Consider the following 22,386-nt stretch of genomic DNA (forward strand, 5'->3'; position numbering starts at 1 on the left):
AATTTAGTCTGCAAATTAGGGGTTCAAAATGTACATATGGGCTAGAAACAATGTGGGGAACATACTTTCACATGATAAAACATGAAACTCACTAAGTACTTGAATGCTTGAGAGCAAAAGTTATGATATTTTGACAAGATCAACATGGTATTCTCAAGAAATTGAGAGTACCAATGATACAAAACCAATCCCACAATATGAATATCTTTGAAGAATAATTGCTTGCATGTAGGGAGCAAAGCCAAATTAACATGTTCTTAATACAAGTGGTAGCCCAAATACAATGTTCTAATATGATCAAAACTAGTGGTAGCCCAAACACAATGTTCTAATATGATCAAAACTAGAGGCAACAAAATATTTAGCCAGCCATGAGGCAGTGACTAACACCACACCACCCTCACCACCATCATTGCAATTGTGATTGGTGTTGAAAAAATGGGCACCAAACTAGATGAAAGCAAGGGAAACTTTAAGGTGGACATTACTAATTTTTACTTCTTGCAACATAAGAACATCAATCTAATTTCTTTAAACAATTTGTTTACCCTGATATTTATGTGTAGGGAGGCTCAATCCTTGCACATTCCACAAGTGAACCATTTTCTTCATTGAAAAGAATCATGAAGAGTTTCTTGATTTGATTGCAAAAGATTAAACAGAATCTCTACTTATGACCTCATACATCTTTATCATATCATTTATCTTATCATCTTCCCATGATAGATCAAATATAGTCTCATGACTAAACAAATAAATGGTTATCAAACTAAGTGGGATTCCTTATAGGATTGTTCGATTGAAGATATAGTCTCGTGGCTAGTGAACAAGGACACATGGCGTCTAGTTCCTGCTGATAGAAGAAACAAATATGAATTATGTTTCATAGACAAAAACATAAAGTATGTTTCCTAGGTAGCTTGAAAAACAAATTTGAGTTAGTTGTTTCTTTCTTGTACTTGTAAATTTTTTTATCAATATAGGTGTTGGTAAATTTTGTAAGTGACGAACAATATAATAAATAGGACTAGGCTAAGCTCTTCAATTCATATAGTGTTATCAGAGTTAATCGCTCTAAGATAATTGGGACAGATTCTATAATTTACAATAATGACATAATATAAGGTCAAATATTATGTCGGTTTGGATGTAAATAGTGAAGAAGAGAGAAGCTAAATGTGATACATTCTTTATTTTAAGTTAGCATTTGTCTTTGTATGCAATAGTAAAATGTATAAAGTCTCTCAAATAATTTGTTGCATTTTGTGTACAAAAACTTGCAAGCCCTATTGTAGCACAAAACAACCAATCAAATTGTCAATAAATATATTTTTGTGAATTAGTTTAAATATAATATATATTAAAACTTTATAGTTGCAAAAAGTAATTAAATAATAACTTATTGTGATTGGATAAACAATATGAAAAAGTTGCACTCCCTACTCTAGCAAAAACAACCAATCAAATTGTCAATAAATATATTGTGTTGAATTATTTTTAATGCAATAAATATAAAAAATTTATAGCTCAAAAAGTATTTGAATAATAAATTATTCTAATTGGACAAACAAATTAAAAAGTTGAAGTGCATTGAATGTTATAGTTACCTACTATGGCAGGAACTAATTATGTTGTAGGCATTCCCTATATGAAAAGGAGGAGTTGAATTTTCCATCTAATGGTAGATACTGGATTAGAGAGCCATGACAACCATAGAAATGATCTCATCCATTAGTTTCTACCTAGTCACTTTACATGTATTTGTTAAATCATGAAACCTTATCTCCAAAAATGCAAAAAAGAGCAAATGTTGAAAAAAATAACAAGGGGAGATCTATCCAGCAGTCATATAGGCCCCCTTTCATACAAGTTTTGATTTCACTCTCTTACTTTCCTTGCAAGCAAAAGAATATCTTCTCTCCAGTAGAGAAGTTAAATGTTTCCCATCAATAGAGTTCAAATATAACTAATTTTGTTCTGCATTTATGACTACTGTATCCTCCAAATCATCTTTGGTCTTGTAATCATTTCCAAGAGGGCTAGGGATGACATATATTCCAGCTATAGCAGAGGCACCAATTGAAACAACAAGGCACATACCAACACCAATGATAGGACTATCTAACCTCATGTATCCTCAATTACGAACACATAGTGCATATTGCGCAAAACAATTCAAATGTAGAAGTAACACAACCATCATAATATGCATCCACTCATGAGGTTTGAGTGTTCCATTTTTATAATAGATCTTTCTCAACTTCATAATATCTCGAGGTTCCCATCTACAAAGAAGTGAAATGTGATAAAATTGCAATGGGTGCTGATAGAGGCACATCATAGTAAATAGAGCATTCAAAATTTGATTATTAATCTCAAACCACACATTCCTTTGACTCTTCTTGGTAAGAGCCCCATTAATAAACCCAAACATAACCAAAAAGAGAATAGCCCCAGACACTACCACAATGCCACCCCATATAAACAGTGCCAAATTCTTCAGGTTCCTTAGCCATTGCTTTAGTGCACCCTTTAGAACCACCCATCTAATTTCTCCAATGAAAGGCATGCTAAAACCATCCTTCAAACCACGAAGAGGTTGTGGCATTTGTGTGGCTCTGCATAATCCATCTCTTTCATCAACTATCCTCTTGAATTTCCAAAAGGGGAGACAAGAAGAGTTGGGGATCTAAATTTGAGAATTCCTGCTCTTTTCGGAGGCCTAAGCAAGTATCTTGAAAATATTCTCTTGGAATTTTTACATTATTGCTTTAATCTTGTATTTATCTAATGAACCACTAATTTCTAGAAGTCTTCTCTGAGAAGAACTAATGGAAAATGCATTGCCTACCTATTTTTTGGGATTCGAAACCATATGGGACACGCAGTTTGGATCAGATTTGTCATCTGTTTGTATCTCATCAATTTTTCCATTGGAACAAGTGTACATGATCAGAAAACAAAACAAAAAGTAAAGCTCTTAGTTTCCCTATCTAGTGCAAGGACTTTGTTCTTCAAGATTCTACATCATGTGTCTACAATTCTTCAGGTGCACATCCTATTGACAAATTGAAATTCAAAGGGCAATTTTTTCTGTTAGGCCCACACTTTATAAAAACATAAACACCAACCTATAAGCCAAAATAACCATCCTATAATCTCACTTCTTTGTGGCCAAATTTCATCCTTTGAAACCTACCAAAATTTATGGACCCACAAATCAAGATCCTTAATCAATCCTGAATGAGGGATCCGGTAAGCATATACATCTGGTAAGCATATACTATTAAGTGTTAGTGTTGTCACATTACACCATCCATATGTATGCTTTAGACTCTTTGTTTGTAGTTGAAAGTCCTCTATTTATAGAGGTTATCTAATCTGTATTATTGTGTAGTCAGATTAATTAAATACTTTTGTTATCTGTTGTCACCACTTTCTTTCTCAATTCTATTTTTTTAATATGGTATCAAAGCTTGTAGTGGTCAAGTAGTTGAAACTTCCCACCATTTTCCTATACAATGTCCCATTGACTTCTAAAGTGTCACTATCATAAGAGAACTTGAAATTTTGTTCCAATGGAGTACATGTTGCTTTACAATCTTGCATATTAAACTTTTGGATTAACTTCTTTGCATACTCACTTTGAGCAATCAAAGTCTTACCATTTTGTTTCCACACCTCAATTCCTAAGAAATGATGCATTTCTCCAAGATCCCTCATTTCAAATGTCTATGATAGAGTTGCCTTGATTGCATCAATCAACTTTATAGAACTTCCTATTATGATTAAGTCATCCACATACAAAGAAATCAAAACAACATTCCCATGTTCATCATTCTTTATGTACAAATTTGGACCATTTTTACTCTTGATATATCCTTGTTGAAAGAAGAAATTATCATTTTTCTCATACCATGACCTTGGTGATTGTTTGAGACCATATAATGCCTTTTTAAACTTGCATACCAAATGCTCTTTTCCCTATTTTATAAAACCTTTAAGTTGAACAAGATAAATCTCCTCTCTTAAATTACCATTTAAAAATGTTGATTTAACATCCATTTGATGAAGAACCCAATCAAATTTAGTAGCAAGCAAAATCATTAGTCTAATAGTATTCATTTTAGCTACTGGTGCAAAAGTATCTTTATAATCAAAAAGTTTAATGTTGATGGAAATGTTGATAAATTTAAAGCTAGATTAGTTGCAAAAGGGTACTCACAAAAGAAAGGATATTGTTTTGATTATGTAAAAATAGGTTTTAAAGGACTCGAAACCTTTAACAAAGTATCAAAGAAGTAAAAACATAAAAGTTCAGATAATAAAAGGCCTCAGAGAACATATAAACAACCACAGAAACAAGAGGCCAAAGTACAACTATGCACTAAAAGACAACAAAATAAAAGCCAAAGGACAACTCCCAGACAACTACAGAGTCTTCAACAAGTTTGCAGCTTGATTTGCCAAAATGTTCATATTTTCCACAAAAGCTTTCATTTCAAAGCTTTTTTGCTTCCGCTCCTTTAGTCTTCTTGGAATTGGTCCTTGTGCGCTTGCTCGGGCCCTGATCCTCATTCACAACAAAGGAGTCTTGGGTTGTACTCTATTCCAAGTCCATCTTGCTTAGCAAGGTATTTAAGTTATCGGTCACAGTCTCCAAAATTCTGCAAATTTGATTTGCCAATTTCTTGATTGTTTTTTCCATATTACTTACTCTAGCATCCAAACTATCCATCCTTTTTTGAATATCTTTGCTTACCTGATCAAGGTTCCTATTTTTGATTTTCCTATTGTTGGCATATGCTTCATATGATATTGATATTGTTGTTCGTGACACTTAAAATATATCTTGGGTAGTTTGGGCTTTATGTTTGTTGTTAAATTTGTGGACCAATATGGGAGTTGAGTGTCTAGGAATATAAAATAGTTGGGAGATTGTATGTTAAAGTATTTTTTTCTATCACACAATGAAGATTGTCTGAAATGTATTTCTGATACATGTGGGATGGAAGTGTATGGATTGGAAGTAAGTGGATGTGACTATCTAACTATGAAGGCTATGTTGTTGTCAAGATGTGGGTTTGTAATAAAAGATTGTTGAATCAAATATCCCTCATGTGAGTATTGTACCTGAATCTATTGCAAGAACTTCATTATCTATTGTGTTTGACACTCTAAAATATAGTTTTCTTTATTGGTGAACCATGTATCTAAAAAACATTTCTAGAAAATTGGTGGGCATAGCAGCTGGTACCCATGTGACTCGGTAGATGGATTGTTTTTCATATGACTTAATAATTATTGTACATGAGAAAAGTTCAGAGTTGGTTTCCCATCATTAAAAGTCTTGAAGGGTTTGTGGTAAGCCAAGACCACTTGTTTAGGTGAAATTCCTAAAAGTCCTGAATGGTTTGTGGTAAGAAAAAATCACTTGTTTAGGTGAAAAACCTAAAAGTCTTGAAAGGTTTGTAATAAGCCAAAACCACGTGTTTAGGTAAACCTTATATCATAGTATTGAAAGCTTTGCATTCATCAGGATATTAACTTTTCATTCAAATTGTGATTCCATATACCTCCTCTTTATTACCGATGTTGAATTACCTCTATAATTCTATTTGTTGCAACTTCTTTGAATTCTCATTTTCATTGATCTTGTTCAGACTAGATTTGACATTGATGAGTTGTACTATTAAACATACATTTCATCCATCTTAAAAATATAAATAAAAAAGATAATGCTTGTTTTGGTTAGTATTCCAATTCCACAATGTGCAACCAAATGGAGGAAATCTATATTCTCACAATGAATTCTTGGTTAACCAAATGGTCCCAAATTGAATTCCCTATTCATATACTGGATTCCAAATTCTAAAATCCCAAAGCCAACATTCCGAATACCAATGCTTAATTTATATCCCAGCAACCAAACGGACCCTTGTAGAGTACTACCGGGAGGATTATTGCCAGCAAGGGGGATTCTCTTTCATCCTCTCGGAGGCTCTATAGCCTGTGACATCTTTAAACCAAAGAACCAACTTTTCAAACACATGCAACTAAATACCACTATTCACATTAGTCCAGTATACTGTGTCAGTATTGAAAAAATTATAATGGGAAATAGTTGCTACCGCTCCGCTAGGGTTTTGTTAAACCCTCGGAATAAGAAAGAGTTCCGTAAAACCCTGCAATAATACAAGAAGTTCCAAGTTGTTAAATAGGCTGCGAGGGATTTTGTCAAACATTCTGCTTGTAACTACAACCCACAATGACAACGACAGAGAAAAGAATCAACAAATTCATTAAGCTCGTCGTGGATCAGCTGCACAAACAATCCTCGCTTTCAAACGAAGAGAATGATCTTCTATCGTCCTCACCAGCTTTGAAACACTCTCTAAATTCTTCGATTCAAGGTCTGCCCGAGTCCTCACTTAAAAATATTCTTCTACAAAATGAAGATCATCTTCTCGAACTTCTTTATCGCGCCCTTCAGGAACAAAAAGCACCAAAAACATTTATAATACGGTCCAGAAAAGAGCGCATAAATGCAGTCAGAAGCGAGGTGGATGCCTTTCTCCGGAACTTCCGCGACGGAAAACTAGATGCCTCAATAAATTACCGTCAAAGGTTTTCACAAATGTTGTTGGAGGAAGCTGAAGATCCACCTTTGGAGCTTCTATGGTGTCTCTGCGCCGTCAAGTTCATGCAGGAAAATTGTCAAACAAAGGATCTGGATTCCAATTGCGATAATTCTAGCGTTTTGCTATCTGACAGAGCTCATTCCGGGGGTTTGGCGCCTGACAATGCGAATTCCAGGGAGTTGGTAGTTGGCAGAGCTAATTCCAGGGTTTCTGTTGCAAAAGCTTTGTTTCAGTGCTTGGCTGCGTGTACAGTGGGGCATCAGTACAGTGCTTCGATTTCAATAGCCGCACTTGCTCCGACTATTGTCGTATTGGTGGATGCTGTTACAAAATTGGTGGCAGATTCTACCTCGAAAACTTTGAACAAGGCTACCCTGAGATCTCTGAAGAATATTGTGGGACAAATTGCTGGTTACATAGCCGTTTGTGGAAATAAGGGGGAAAAATCTAGTATTGAATTAGGTTTGGCGAGGGCTTTGCCTTGCTGTGGTGCTTTGTTCAACAGTATTGATTTTTGGGATCGTGATAAGGTTTTGAATTGTTCTATTGAGAAGGATTTGGGGGACTTTTTCCCTTTTATTTCGCCTTTCGTGCATGCAGCCTTGTTAGAAGAGAACTGCAGTGTTGATTATTTGGCCAGTGTGGTTGTTTTGGAGGTAAGTCTGTTGCAGCTTGTTGTGGAGGTCATTGACCGGCGTAGGACGAGGAAGGTAGGTAGCCGCTGCACAGGCAGAGATGTAGAATTGCAGCAGAATTTAATGATTACGGCTGTCAATTCCATAGGCACTGCGAATAATATCGGATTTTTTGGTAAGCAATTTTTCTTTCTGTTGCAGCTTATCTTTTTAAGTCAATTTTTAGTGAGACTGTGGACGTCTGTTCAGATCATAATTGTGGATAGCTTGGGCCACAATTTAGTATTTAAACTGAGTCATCCTTGAATGCATTGCCTTCGTTACATCATGTCTTGTTTTATGGCTTGCATGATTACGGTAAGGCAGGGGCATTATTCTAGACATGGTCACTGTCTTGAAGTGCTGGTAGTGCCATCGCTTAACAACATCTTGGACTTTTGCAACTAGTCATTAATTTTATCAGAATTAACATTTTGAAAACTTGGGAACATAACGAAAGCACAAACGGAGACAAAAGGAGACATCTGCAGTGGGAAGGAGACATTTTTCTAAGTCTCTCCATCTCATGCAGTCTGTTTATGTGAACATAAGTCACTTGTTAAGTTTTTGTTTTGAAAAATGACAGAGTGGTCTTTATTACTACTATCTAACCCTATAAGACTAATTCCAATGTCTTAATCTTATCAATATACTTTGAGATTTGTTTCTAAATTATTTAGTCACTGTATCAACATTTTTTGTTTTTCTGAAATTTACGTATATCATAAAATCATGTAATAGTCTATTTCTGATGTCTCCCAGCTGAATTATAGTTCCATGCTATTTTCAGCCACATTCAAATATCTGGAGCGACCTCCAGATGACCTTTGGGGATATCTGAAATTGACAATTACTAAACTAGAGATTAGAGAGGAGGATGGGTCATTAAATGGAAATTATGCTAGGTTATTTAAAACAACATAAAATATGTAAAACTGAGAAATGATAATTCTTAATGAGGTCTACAGGGCTTTAAAGTAAAAGTAAAATTGAAAGTGAGGCAAGTTAGCATGATGAAATCTCCATAGTGTTGGAAGGTGCAAATGAAGAAAATACCAAGTCAAGTTCACTATTTCAGGATCGAAACAGACCCTTGGTTCTGTGTATTAGTGGCAAGACAAGTTCAGTATTTCTTAGCAGTACGGTTTTCTGGCTTTTGTGCCCAAAGTGACTCAAATAAGAAGTGGACTGATGGTAGTAACCACACCATGGAGGGACGGTGGAACAAGGTTTTGGAATGTCTTATATTTTTAATAATGCTTAGTAGTGGGTAGGTAATTGCTATCAAAATTTGGAATATCTTCTTTGGGGAAACCCTGATTTTTGCCCGAAAATAACAATTCCAACAATACAATGTATTTACAAAGAGTATATTCTACAACTAAATTACATAATAACTATTGAAATTAAAAAAAAGAAACATTAATTAACATCAACAAAATAATCATTATGATTCCTATTGATAAACCACATCTCCTAAATGCATTTTGATACATATTATAGCTTTGTGTCCAACGGCCAGCCACATTAAGCATTTGAGAAGCAGCATGGTTGTGTGCCGGTAGACTGTTCTCCACAACTAAGCCCAAGGGTGCAGAATTGCGATTTAAGACAATTCAACCCCTTTGCCTACAAGCAAGCCAACATTGGGTGGTCCACTTCGTTGAGGGAACTGGTACTACTGCATCTCCCTATCATCTTTCCTTAATAATCTCATTTATGAGTGCCTGTAGGAAAATTAATTGAATTATTGCTAATTCTAATAATCTTGATGGATTCACAATGTAATTCAATTAATAATAAATACCTAACTGATTTATTAACAAATAATAGATTTAACCATATTGCATATCAATCACTTTTACCAAATATTATAGTTGGCTGCCTTTCTTCTGAAGTAAACTTAAATTGTGATTTCTTATTTGTCTGACTTTCTGATGTCAGATCAAATGTTGTTTTCAAATAATTACATGCATTCAACAAAGAGCAGGTCCTGGTTTATTATCCTAAAGGGAAATGTAGAGTCACAATTTTTACTACAGTATGTCTCTTTATAGAAGAGACATCCTTTCTAAATATATGCTGTTCATTTATTAATAGCACCTGCTTGGAATTGATGGTAATGAAGGCTTTGTTAAGTTTGTTTAGATGTTTTATTTAATGCAGTACAGATGGCCACTTAGACAATGCTGTCCCTTGTTGTAATATTCAGATCAAGTGATATATTTGCTCATTCATTTTCTCGGCCCCAGCCAACTTCCTGGTTTTAGCAACAGTTGTCATAGTTTTTAATCTATGTTCCACAGTGTTTTGGAGATGGAAATGGGGAAATAGCAGGAGATTTTTTTCTGGGACGTTTCCTATAGGGCCAAAAATAGTGGACGGCAGAATAAAAATTTAATACACACACATACATACAGATATATCTCTGTGTGTGTGTATTTGTATGTACGTATATATGATTCTTTCAAAATATATTAAGATATTACAGATAGAGAGGGGGAAAGAGAGAGATATGTCAATAATTGATAACAACAAGACAATGTGGGAATAAATCATGGATTCACGAGTTACAACAGTAGTATAACAACATAAATGATAGTTGTAGGTATAATAGTATAACAACATTATGACAATTGTCTTAAACATCAAAAGTCTATAATATAAATATCCAAATTAAATTTTATCAAACATGTATCCAGAAATCACAAGCATTAAAATGTAGTAGGCTACACACAGCCTATGGAACTACGGATTCAAAGTTTAATTAATAAATAATTGTTTAACATTTTTCTTAATTTAATACGTAAAACTTAATATGTTTGTTACAATGTAACACTAGTACTGGGGTACGTCAGGACAAGTTTCTGGGACAGAGTTAAAATGGGCCTTATTTTCGGGACAACAGGGGGGGGGGGAGAGGGTAGGGAGCGGTGTTGTATAGTATACATATAAAACTTGAAATGCTAGTTATGAAATGATGTTTTAGTAGAACATACCAAATTAAAATACTTGTTAATAAATAATTTAAAAACATTTTTCTTAATTTAAGACATAAAAATTAATATGTTTATTACAGTGTGACACTAGTAGTGGGGTACGTTGGGACGAGTTACTGGGACGAGGGAAAATGGGCCTCATTTTTGGGACGGCCAGGGGACGGTGGCAAGGGGAGGGCAGGGCAGGAAGAGGTGTTGTGTAATATACATATAAAACTTGAAATGCTAGTTATGAAATGATGTTTTAGTAGAACATACCAAATTAAAATACTTGTTAATAAATAATTTTTTAACATTTTTCTTAATTTAATATGTAAAACTTAATATGTTTATGAAAGTCTAACTCCAGTATTGGGGTATGTCAAGACGAGTTTCCAGGACTGAGGGAGAATGGGCCTCATTTTTGAGATGATGGGGGGATGGCTAGGGAACGATGGCAAGGGGAGGACGGGCAGGGAGGGGTGTTGTATAGTATACATATAAATAATAAAACTTGAAATGCTAGTTATGAAATGATGTTTTAGAATAACTTACCAAATTAAAAAGTTGAATATAGCAAAATTACAACATGAACTACAACCATTGAACATTCAACATAGTAACATATTGCACACCCAATAGTAACATTCAAAAATCAAATTTCAAAGAGAAATTCAAGTGCCCATTCCAGTGGTAGCATGTTTGCGGAATGGTGGAGGTGGGGGATACTTGGGGGACGGGTACTTCAAGGGTTTTTTTTTTTTTTTTGGGGGGGGGAGTTCCCTCGTTACACTGGTTTATTATGATGGATATAAAAAAATTAAATTTAAAGTTAGATTTATAATTTTAATACTTATTATTTAATATATAGGACTGAAATGTTTATTTTTTATTTCAATTCAAATTTTAAAGATATTTAATCACGAATGTATTTTTCCCATGCCAGACTTCATTTGAATTTTAATGTTTGCTGACAACGAATTCGAACCTTCTGGTGCCCCCCCTGGTTTTGGCAAAAAGAATGAAACAAGTGTCTTTTTTTTTGTTTTTTAATGCCAAAAATCATCTGAATGTGTAGGGGACACTTTTTTGTTTCACGAACAGATACAGGACGTTTTGGGCAACCGATCAGGGACAACTGGGAGGCGCTTCCTTTTCATCCCACTGTACCTGGAATGTTTGAGGATGGGGATGAATCCTTGGGAACACGAAACATAGCTTTTAAATTTTTAATTAAGGAATTGCTACCTAACAAATCTGTAACAAGTCCCATTAGGAGAATCACCTCTTTTATATTTTGAATTGATCAATGTTTTATGGCAGCGATCTATTTAATAATGCTGCAATATTGCTTATTATGGTGAGGGCTTGACAAAATTAGTAGTAGGTGGTTCTTCATTTTGTCTTTTTAAAGAACTTTTATTGTTTCATTGAGCTAGAAAATATGAGAGGAGGTTTATCTGTATATTTAGTACTTTAATTTAATTGCAGGGAAGGAATTTGAGAAGAAAATGAACATTCAGGGAATGTTTTAAAATTAGATTTGTGAAAACAAATGGTGTAAATTTGTTCCTCTCTCTACACTTAGAATACGTGCAGGAGATTTATTAATTTTTAGTTGAAACATACATGAACTTGTCCAGATTAAAGTGTCTTTCACATATGTACCTTTGTATATAGAAGAAGCAGAGGGACTAGGGGAGGAAGAGTGCTAGAAGTTTACTATAAGAAAATCTTGGATAATTTGCCAAATGAAAGAGGTAAGTTGAGGACAAAATCAGATTTGGTTCAAGATGTTGACACATATGAAAGGGTAATATCTGTTCACACTTTAGAGAATTGCAAAATGTGAGATAAAAGGGGGGGTAGTTCACTGCTAGAATACATAGATTAGCTTACGAGATGACATCTCAGAACAAATTTGTAGAAAGGTGAGATTGAGCAGCAGCTATGTATTTTAACAGTCTGCATTATTAACTTCAAGATGAGATGCTTCTTGAGAGAATGTTGAGGATGATGATCTTACAAGGGTAAAGTTTGTTATAAGTAAATGTTGGGATAATTTACAAAATGAAGGGACTCAAGTGGAGGATAGAATGACATTGATGCACATGAGGGAGCAAGTTTTTTCTTGCTCTTTGTATACTTCTAACATGGGAGACACAAGGGCGGTCCAGAGCTAGAATATGAAGAAAAATTAATGAGATGAAAGAGAAGAACAAATTTGCAGGAAGACTAAAAGCAAGCAGTAACTATGTATTTAAATGGTCTGCAAATTTGTGGTTCAGAGCTAGCATATGAAGAATAATGTATGAGATTAAGGAGAAGAAAATTTTTATGAGATTAAAGAGGAACAAATTTGCAGGATGGCTTAAAGCAAGCAGTAGCTATGTATTTTAATGGTCTGCAAATTTTGCTATCAACTCCAAGATGGAATGACCCTTGAGAGATAGCATTGTGGAGGATGACTGTTGAACATAAAATTTACTAGCCTTTAGTTGGATAATTTACAAGATGAAAGGAGGCGTGCCAGAGACAAAATGAGACTTGGATTTAAGATGTAGATGCATATAGAGGAAAAGTTTTGGTCACTGATCACCAATAAAAACTCTTTAGACAACTACAAAATGTGAGACAATAGGGTAGTTCAGGACAAGAATATATAAAACAGTTTATGAGATTAAAGATAAGAACAAGTTTGCCATAAAATGAAGAGCAAGCAGCAGCTATGCATTTTACTTTCAACACCCTGCATTTTTGGCTCCAAGATGAAATATGTCTTTTGAAGTGGTGTTCAGTTGATGTAGTATACCTGAATGCTTTGAACGTTGAGAAGAAATTGAATAGAAGAAAACCAACAATGATTAGTAAAGCTAGTTGTAGTGTTACCATTCTATTAGGGATGGAGCTCTTGTTCAAATTTGTTGAAAATAAAGATCGAGAATTCAAGGAAGGAAAGCTGCAATCTAAAGTAGGAATTCTAGGAAGTAAAATGATACAAATAGAGCAGTGGTAACCGATGAAAACAAAGTATCTCAGGGAATGAACATTATTTAAGGTGGCAGAGCTATAGGAAAGATAATGGAAGACACAAATCTGATTGGACATGCAATTACAGTTTAAATATTTATTACTATTAGAAGAGCTAATTGTGAGGTTATGGACGTATTTAGCCTTGATAGTGGAATCTCTGAGCTAGGAGGCTTGAACGTTTTTTAGTTAATGGAGAATGATACATAGCAGAAGTTTGTGGCTGTGGGCCATTCAACAAAGTGCTTGGTTGAAGACACATGATGTGCAAGTAGTGTAGTTGAATAATTATTAGTTGAGAAGAGCTGGGATTTGATGATCTCTCAAATTTGAAATTAAAACTCATATTTTTAGTAATGGTAAGTAGCGGGTAGGCAATTAGTATTAAATTTGTTATTAGGCAGTTCTCCAATCTCTTCCTTTTTAATTCAATTGATTTTTGCTATAAAATGGAAGACGAAGATTGTTTGTATTTAGTAAAAAAGATATTGGTGAAAATAAATGTTGTAAAATAACTCCTTTCTTATGAAAGCATAATATTCGCTGATTGAAATGTTTATCAAAGATTTATTTTGGACATAAAGGAAGCAAACTGCTTTGTGCATCATAAATTATAAAAATGGTTATGTTGAATTAAATATCCAAAATCCGAATGGAGCTTCAAATTTCTTAATGCACTTATAAATACTACAGAACAGTTTTTTTTAGTACAGAAGGAGCATGCCACTTGTGGTATTCTGTTTTATCAAGCAATCTTAATTAGACTTGGTTTGATTATATCTAATCACATAAGATTACAAAACACTGAAAACAGTAGCCAACCCAAGGTGCATTCATCCTTTCCACTGGTGTCTTTTTTATCAAGTTGTTAATCAGATTTCGAACATTAATATCTGTTTTTGTGGGGTCAGATATTCTTCTGGAGTTGCTTCTGAAATCAAAACTACCCGTTGCCTCCATGCTGGTTAGTTATTCTGTATTTTGACTCTTTACAATTAATGTTTGAACTGTGCTTATCTTTGTCAGTGAAATTGTTTTTCGTTGATGGTTAAAACTTAAAAGGCATGTGGCGTCAGCTTATTTTATAGCTGGGCTTTTGTATTAGTTTGCATTAAGGGCTTTATAATTTTATTCTAAGTTTGTTTGCTTAATTTGTTGATTCAATGACTACAGATTGAGGAAGAGGAAGTCTTGTTGAGGGGTGTGCTCTATGAGACAACTACTCTTGTTGACTATGCATTTTTGAAACAAAATATGGAAGCTATATCAAACGTAGCAAAATCTGTCGGAGATGAAAACAACAAAATATTTTTGAATAGGCTGGTTTTGGCCCAAAAAGCTGTTCAATTTTTCAGGTAAGCACTAGAATTGGCTACACACTGGTTATTTAATTTTATTAAAATGCATAATTTTTCCCGTTGCAGTTTCTGTTTCACTGTAATGGGTGTTACTTATATTCACAGGTTGCTGGGGCAGCACAGTAGGGCTGTTTCATTTTCAAAGGCCTTCTCAAATGTTCCTGTGACACCTGATCTAATGAAATGGATTGGTCAGAGGAGCAGTTTGAAATACCATGAAGCATTAACTCAGAATCCCCAAGATCTTGTTGGTAAGTAACTCTGATCATATAGTAGGAAACTTTATGACATGTTTATATTTAATTTTTTAATTTGTCTGCAGATAATGGGTTTTCTTTCTCCTTTGTCGGGGAAGACTAGAAGTGGTTGTTAGGGATTGCTTATACATAATTACATGAGAATGTTGGTAAGTCTTATGGGTGTCGTTATCTATACAAGCTCTGAAGAATGAGGCATTGAAGCTTTGCAGTGATACGAAAATCATGACTGTAGTTACTTAGTCCAGGTGAATTTGGTTAAAATCTACTCGTGTCCATATATTTTGACCCAGATGGATTTGTTTGGTTTTGTTCCAAACAAAATGTATTTCTGCATCTGCTATGGTTACAACATACCATGAATCATGTTTAATAAGGTTAAACGAATGGAAAAAATGTGGGGCCCCTTCCCATGGACAACAATTTATATGATTAGTATCCCAGAGCTGAAGCATTGTTGAGCTTCTCAAGCTTGTGGTGGTCACAAATTTCAAGTGCATGATTAAGAAGCTATGTCCTAGAGTGATAGATCCCTATGATAGAGTTTGTGTCACATTAATATGTCCTAGAGTGACACATCTCCGAGTTTGCCACTTGTCAGTATTATCAATAACAACCTGGTTTCATACCGAATCGGCAGAGATTTGTGCCTGCACTTTATCTTGGAGCTTACACATGCTCAATCTCTACTCCTTATCTGGGAGTTTACACATACTCAATTCCTACTAGTTATCTGGTTTACTCTTGCTCATGACAACTTATTCTTTACATGGCTTGACATTTGAAATGTAAATTTGTATTTGCATAACATCCATGCCATGCAAAGGTAATACAATCTTAAGGTGTACCCACATAGATTTTTATAGGTCATATCTTTACCATTGACATGCATTGGCTTATACTGTTCCTCTAGTTTGAAGACTCATTTGTTCAGTTTTGGCCATGCACTGCATGGGAAACGAGCATCTCATTCTACCTAGTCACTGGAGCATTCATGCAATGCATATCAGTGGATGGCCTAGAATGGTTTCTCTATGGTGATGGGCAATCAATAAATACTACAGAGAAAAGGTAGAAGAGTTGCAATAGAATAGTTGTGGGATCTCAGGAAAGTTTTGAAATTGTAGAAGATAACCAAAGCATAACAAAGAAACACTTATAGAAGTAATCCTCAAATTATTGAGAATGTTCAAATGAATTTAAAAATATGTTCTTATAAAATTGATGGCAAGCTAGCTATTGCAAAAACACAAAAATGTCAAAACGAATTGGCTTTTGGTCATTTGAAAATTGGGTTGTGCGTGTGGACGGTAGTGTAACCATTTTGGTGACCAGGGTCACTGTCACAGTCGCACTAGTGTCCACATGAATACAAGGTCCACTGAATGCTGGGAATAGAAAAAAAATTAAATATGGGATCAAGGTTGGGTCCACATGGCATCATGCTCAGAATAGACTGATTGAATTTTAAAACATATCTTAGGAATGCACACTAAACTGAGTTCATGACATGAGTGAAGATTGTGAAATACGCAATTTTTTCTCTAAATTTTGCCTACACTCTAGCAAGTTGTGGAACTGCGGAAACAAGTTCACAATATATTACATAAAATAGCACTGTAAATTTGATGATACATAATGTACTTTAAATCTGCAACACAGAGATACAAGGAGAAATGATTAGTATTTGTTATGGAAAAATAACTACTTCTAGAAAAGATATAACAACACACTATCTACTGGCTACATCATTTTTTGTTGATTGGTAATATTATTTTATTAATATGACTGAAGTTCATTACATGTAAAACCACTGTCTGGCAGATTGAGAAAAACCATCCCCACTGAAGGACCTAACCACCCAGAGTATCAGACAAAACAAAAGGCACATAGTGCTAAAATCATATTGGCATAGATTCAAAACATACATCCGAAGCCAGACATACAAATTTGACAGAAAAACTGAACACCAACGCCCGCAGTCTTCACCGAAACCAATGAGCAGCCTCCTCATGCGTAAAATTTGGGATGGCATCCCCACCCCGTGCCTACACTGATGCTGATGCATCGCTGCTAGCTTGGCCCCCAGAATGCTCTTCAATCAGCGACACATCCACCGCAGCCCCTTCAGCACGCTCCACTCCAGCAACATCCTCACCTTACCCGCCTTTACTGCCACCACCACACCACGACCTAACACAGGTAACTGTTGTTTTATCATTGGCCAGCTATCCTCCCTGACCGGAGTTGTAGATTTTATCGGGGTGCGTCTCCTTTTTCGTGCACACTCAGTTTCCATCTCTTGTTTTTCCTTTTCCATTGCTTGCAAAAATTCAAGCAATGCTCGCCACCCTTTACAAGCCTCCATTAAATGCACCTCCTTAGGGTTTCAAGAAGACCGTACGACCAGTGGTTGTATCTCTCTATTCCTAACCCCATTCATTCTTCTTGGCTGCAGACCCATATGCAGACCAACACCCACTTCAGCCCTACAATGTCTTTCAAACCCTCAGCCCACTTTGATTCCAAACATGCCTTTGCCACCTGCAGAACTTCATTCCTGGATGAACCCACCATGAGTGCCAAAGCCAGAAAAAGTGGAGATATCAAGGTTGGTACGCAGGTGCAAATCATGTAGGAGATAGTCCTCCCTAAACATCTTGCAACATGCTTCTAAAAATCTTCATAATCCAATTTGAAGATGTTTCTCATCCTCTTCACTGTAATCAGGCACTTGAAGGAGGGAATTTGGCTCGACCTTTCTAGTGAGAAATTAAGCTCCATTGCAGTCCGGTCACACACCCAACCACACATACTTCAATTTCAGATAATGTAGTGTACATTGAAGTTTTGAACCATAGTTTGCAAACTCTCCGAGTTGCCGGGGACTCCCAAGTTTTTTTGCTGGGCGAGTACTCTCAAGTTTAACTCTCGCGTATTTATAGATGTAAAAAAATGTAGGTAAAAATTTTGATGCAGTGAAAACATTGGATTAGATGCATTTTTCACATCATTTTAGTGCTATCACACTACACATTTTCTCTATTGAAATGTCAACTACTAATATAATGCATCTTGTAATTGTATTCTACAAAAAAAAAAATATGGTTCTTTAAGAGATTTTAAATTTTTGGACTTTCCAAGTTGCCGAGTTTTCCCTGAGTTTTTGTCAAGTATATGCCAAGTTGAAAATTTTGGGCTTGCCGAGTACTCTCCAAGTCCGAGTCTGCAAACTATGCATCGAACAATACACCTCACTCTCTATAAAGGCCCTACGAATTCTCCAGAAAGGAGCCCTGATTGAGGTAAGATTTCATACCATCATTGCAATGCATGTTACACTTCATGCAACACATGCCACCATGCGAAATCTGTACATTCCAATTGTTATCTAGGAAAACTACAACTTCCGCCTCCACTTTGTTATCATCCCATTACTACATTTTCTGACAAGGATGATTAGGGGTTAGCAATGTAAAATAATAATTCTTCCAAATCAAGTCCTGATACTCCCATAGACCAAAAGTCCTCAAATATTTCAAATTTCTCAACCAAGGAACCTGCCACTCCTACATTGGAGAGTTTGTCTGCCATTGAGTTAGCATCCCTGAGTACATGTGATACTTGATATTCATCCACTTCGAATACTCCTCATGTTTATTTAAGTACCTCATATCCAATTCACCTTTGATAATGCCATTGACCACAATTTGTGAGTCGCCTTCTAGGTGGAGTTACCAAATTCCCATCTTGATTTCCATTTGAATTGCTTCAATTGCAGCCAAACATTCTGTCGTATTGTTAGTGCTATCTTCTAGACATTTGGCACCTAAGGTCAAAATACTCCCATGTTCATCATGGGCAACAAAGCCCACCACCTAAGGACCTAGGTTTCCCTTTGAAGCCCCGTCAAAATTAATTCTGAACCACCCATGTTCAGGTGGGCACCACTCCTTCCTCCCATCATCACCCATCCAAGGATTAACCCTTTGAGGCCAATAAATAGGCCATGTACTAGCTACATTATTAGCAAACCAAACCTGGTAAAATAAAATGATCTCTTGTGGTTGGAATTGGAATAGGAATAGAGGATGGTTGGCAGCAGTCTACTAGGTTCTCAACAGTTCCATTTGAGAAATGTGAGTTCTAGCCAAGTCTTCGATTGACATTAGTTCCTTGCCTTTTGTGATTCCAATTTTGAAATGCTCCTTGATTTTGACTTCCAAAGTTAAATTACTTGGGGAGAGCCAAGATTTCAAGTCTTTGTGACGCTCTTCTAACATTTCAATTTATTAATAAACATCATGAACGTGCCTATGAGATTACATTTGAAGGGAAAGCTTGGGGGCATAGTGTTATAACTTGTCATCTCAAAGTGTGTTTTAAACTCTATCAAGTCTCGATACTGATGCAGAGGGTTCAAGGCTTTAGAGTCAACTTGTTGCAGGGTTCAAGGAGTTAGACAACTTGTTGCAAAAGTCGTGAAATGTTACTAGCTTCCTTCCTTGTAACTAAGGCGCTTTAAGGCTGTAAGAGGGCAAACTTCAACCTATCTATTGTCTATGATTCTTAATGATTCCAAACACCTATTCCAACCTAATAATCTGTGGTTGAAGTGGTTTCAAGGTTTTAACCTTTTATCTTATATGCAAACCCCAAATTCCTCCTTTTAGGCCTAGCAGCCCAATTAGGCCTCCCTCTACTGTTTTTGGCTGTTTTCTTCAAATCTTGCCAAAACACTTGGAAAAGAAATCAGTGATTTGGATACCCTTTTCAGAGTATCACAATATATCAAAAGTGTATATACTGTTGTTTTGGACCAAACCCTGCTGTCTGCACACCTGGCACTATTTTAGGAATAAAATGGTCATTTTTACAGAGGAAGTACCCTTGGAACTTAACCCCAAACCTCAAGGCTTTCAAAAAAGTTTATTTTCTGTCCCAAACTAAGGATTTTTTAACCCTTTTTCCCCCATGGCTTCATTTCATAGGCAAACTATAAAACCCTCACCAAATTGCACCAAAAACTAGGGCCTTGTTGTGACCAATAGTCACATCATCGCCCAAGCCTGGGGCCCCTTTCTATTTTCGCCAGCTATTTCCTTGTTCCGTAAAACGCATGCAGTAAAGATAGGGAATAAAATCCTCCACTCCTTCAAAAATCCCGCTTTTCATGGGTCGCAGCTTCCAAGGAATGAAGGAAGATTGTGATGAGAGAAAATTCCTTCACTCCATCAAAAAGCCCTTTCCCACAAATTCAGGAGCGCAAGTTTAAAGAAGTCAAGGAAAAAAACGAAATCCCTCATTCCTTGAAAATCCCGATGCGAAAATCGTGGAGTGCAAATCCAAGGAAGTCAGGGAAAAAACGAAATCCTCCACTCCATCAAAAGCCCGACCCGCAAAACATGGAGCGCAGTCTTAAGTTCTTGTCTCAATATCAAATCTTTTATATGACCTCGTTGCCTCAGAAATCCTGAGAAAGTTGCAAGGGAAACAGTTTTTAGTGTGAAACGACAGTACTCATTCAACCATTCTTGGCACCATGAAATGTATAATAAGCATCCAGAAGGGAATATGTTCCTTAGAGTCCATCTCTACATCTTGTTAGATGTTGTTGGGTTTTCAGACCTTGAGTACAGAGAAAGAAATGTTGAAAAGCATTGGGGTGATTCTTTGACCATCTCAAGAGACTATGAATACGAAAAGATATGGAACCTGTATTATACATTTGGCCCGCTAGAAGTAGTGCAGTTTTCTTTTTTTTTTTTTTAGCAATATAGGAATGTTACAAATATCTAGAAACTGTGTCTAATATGTACAAGGATGGGGTGAGCCTCCTTTAGCGGCAAGGAAGTATAAGGAGACAAGTTCCTTCTTATAAAGATGAGTATTATATTATAACTATCTTTGCCAAAAGAAAATTGCAAGGATATGGTGTTTTTACAGGCACAAAGACAGATGAGAAATCCCAAAGTTCTCCAGGGCATGATCAAAATTTTAGATTTATCTAAAATAGTCAAGGAGAGTTGCTCTTCACATAGATTCAGAGAAAAAAGCGGAAAAAACAATTTTTTTGGATTTACATTTAAAAAATTAAATATTAGTTTTACTAATATTTAATTTGATTTCTTTTGAATAATAATCCAAAAAATAAAAATGGAGAAAAAGTTGCAAAAGAATTTGATTTTTTTTTAATTTAAAAATGGAAGTTAATTGAATATTGATTTTTTTTAATTTTTAAAATTGATATTTAATTAGTAAAACTAAAAAAAAAATCAAAATAGAAGAGTACTTAGCTTCATCATGAAGCTAAGAGCATAAAAAATAGCAACTTTTTGAATCAAACAGCAAAAAGTGACAAGTGGCACAAAAAATGGAAACCTTAATGGTTAAGTAAAGCAGCTGCCTAATTTTAGTCTGCAGCTTTAAAGGCATCTTTTTTTTTGAAGGATGATTTATATAAGAAACCCTCTCATTCATTCAGGCTCACACAGAAATTTGAAGAGCAAATCAAGAATAGGAGTAAGATTTGAGGAGTTCAAGGGAACAGATTTTTTGAGAAATTTTTTGAAATTGTTGAGGAATTTTCTAGGAATTCACGACAGAAGATTTTGAATCCCATCAGAAAGGAATTTTCTTTGCAGTGAGTTGTGCGGAAGAGTTAAAAAAGTGAATCTTGAAAGGAGTATGGAAATTTTGGCAAAAATCCAAAATCTTTGTCTTATGGACAAGTTGTATCCGTTGTTTTTAAATACTTTCCTTGCATAGTCTTATGTATGTACGTTTTATGGACAAGTTGTATCCGTTGTTTTTAAATACTTTCCTTGCATAGTCTTATGTATGTACGTTTTCTATTTTGCAGGAAAAGAAAATCACAGAGCCCAGGGGAACAGGAGAAACACGAGGACAACTGATAAAGAATGAAAGGAGAGGATTCTATCCCGAATCCAAAATTGTGTCAAAGTGGGCAGAAATCGGAGATACAAGCCTCGGCGGCCTTGATTTGAAAGATTTCAACCGGAGAATGCTCGGATACAATGACCATCAACCGACACACCTAGCCACAAGAATTGTGAGAATTGGAATTTTTGCTGCAGCTGCTTTCCCTCTTTCTTTTCAGCATCCGGAATTGATCGTGGAATGTACTAAGCACTACAGTCCTAGAGACAGAACCATCCGGGATTCTGAACGAAATATTCTGGCAGATTTTTCTCCGGCATCCATTTCTGAAGCATTTGGAATTCCTTCAAATCCAAGGATGGTCACAAAAACACAAGAGCAAGCACTGAGAATTTATACATCTGGAATCAATTTTTGTGAAGAAATAATCAACAAAAAATGGTTGAAAAAGAATAGACCGCATCATTCCAAGATTCCTAAAGAAATAGTATGGCTTGACTTGCAGAAGGAATATAGTGATATGGTCATGATGTTGAGTCGCATATTTG

At 35.6% G+C, this 22,386-nt stretch overlaps 1 protein-coding gene and 1 pseudogene across 1 annotated transcript in view; one reads left to right on the plus strand and one right to left on the minus strand.

Annotated features, from left to right (window-relative positions):
• Positions 1–1,966: 1,966 nt before the first annotated feature.
• On the minus strand, positions 1,967–2,608 carry LOC149566407 (uncharacterized; annotated as a pseudogene).
• A 3,334-nt stretch (positions 2,609–5,942) lies between these two features.
• Positions 5,943–22,386, plus strand: part of LOC149566408 (SNF2 domain protein) — a 49,149-nt gene continuing 32,705 nt past the window's right edge. Inside the window, exons 1-4 of the mRNA XM_089819767.1 lie at positions 5,943–7,451; positions 14,235–14,287; positions 14,497–14,678; positions 14,787–14,932. Of these exons, the coding sequence (XP_089675893.1) occupies positions 6,269–7,451; positions 14,235–14,287; positions 14,497–14,678; positions 14,787–14,932 (1,564 nt within the window). The 5' untranslated portion in view covers positions 5,943–6,268. The remainder of the gene's footprint in view (positions 7,452–14,234; positions 14,288–14,496; positions 14,679–14,786; positions 14,933–22,386) is intronic.

This window comes from Cupressus sempervirens, chromosome 3 (assembly GCF_028749045.1).
Source record: "Cupressus sempervirens isolate cs-2001-9-10 chromosome 3, ASM2874904v1, whole genome shotgun sequence".
NCBI lineage: Eukaryota > Viridiplantae > Streptophyta > Pinopsida > Cupressales > Cupressaceae > Cupressus > Cupressus sempervirens.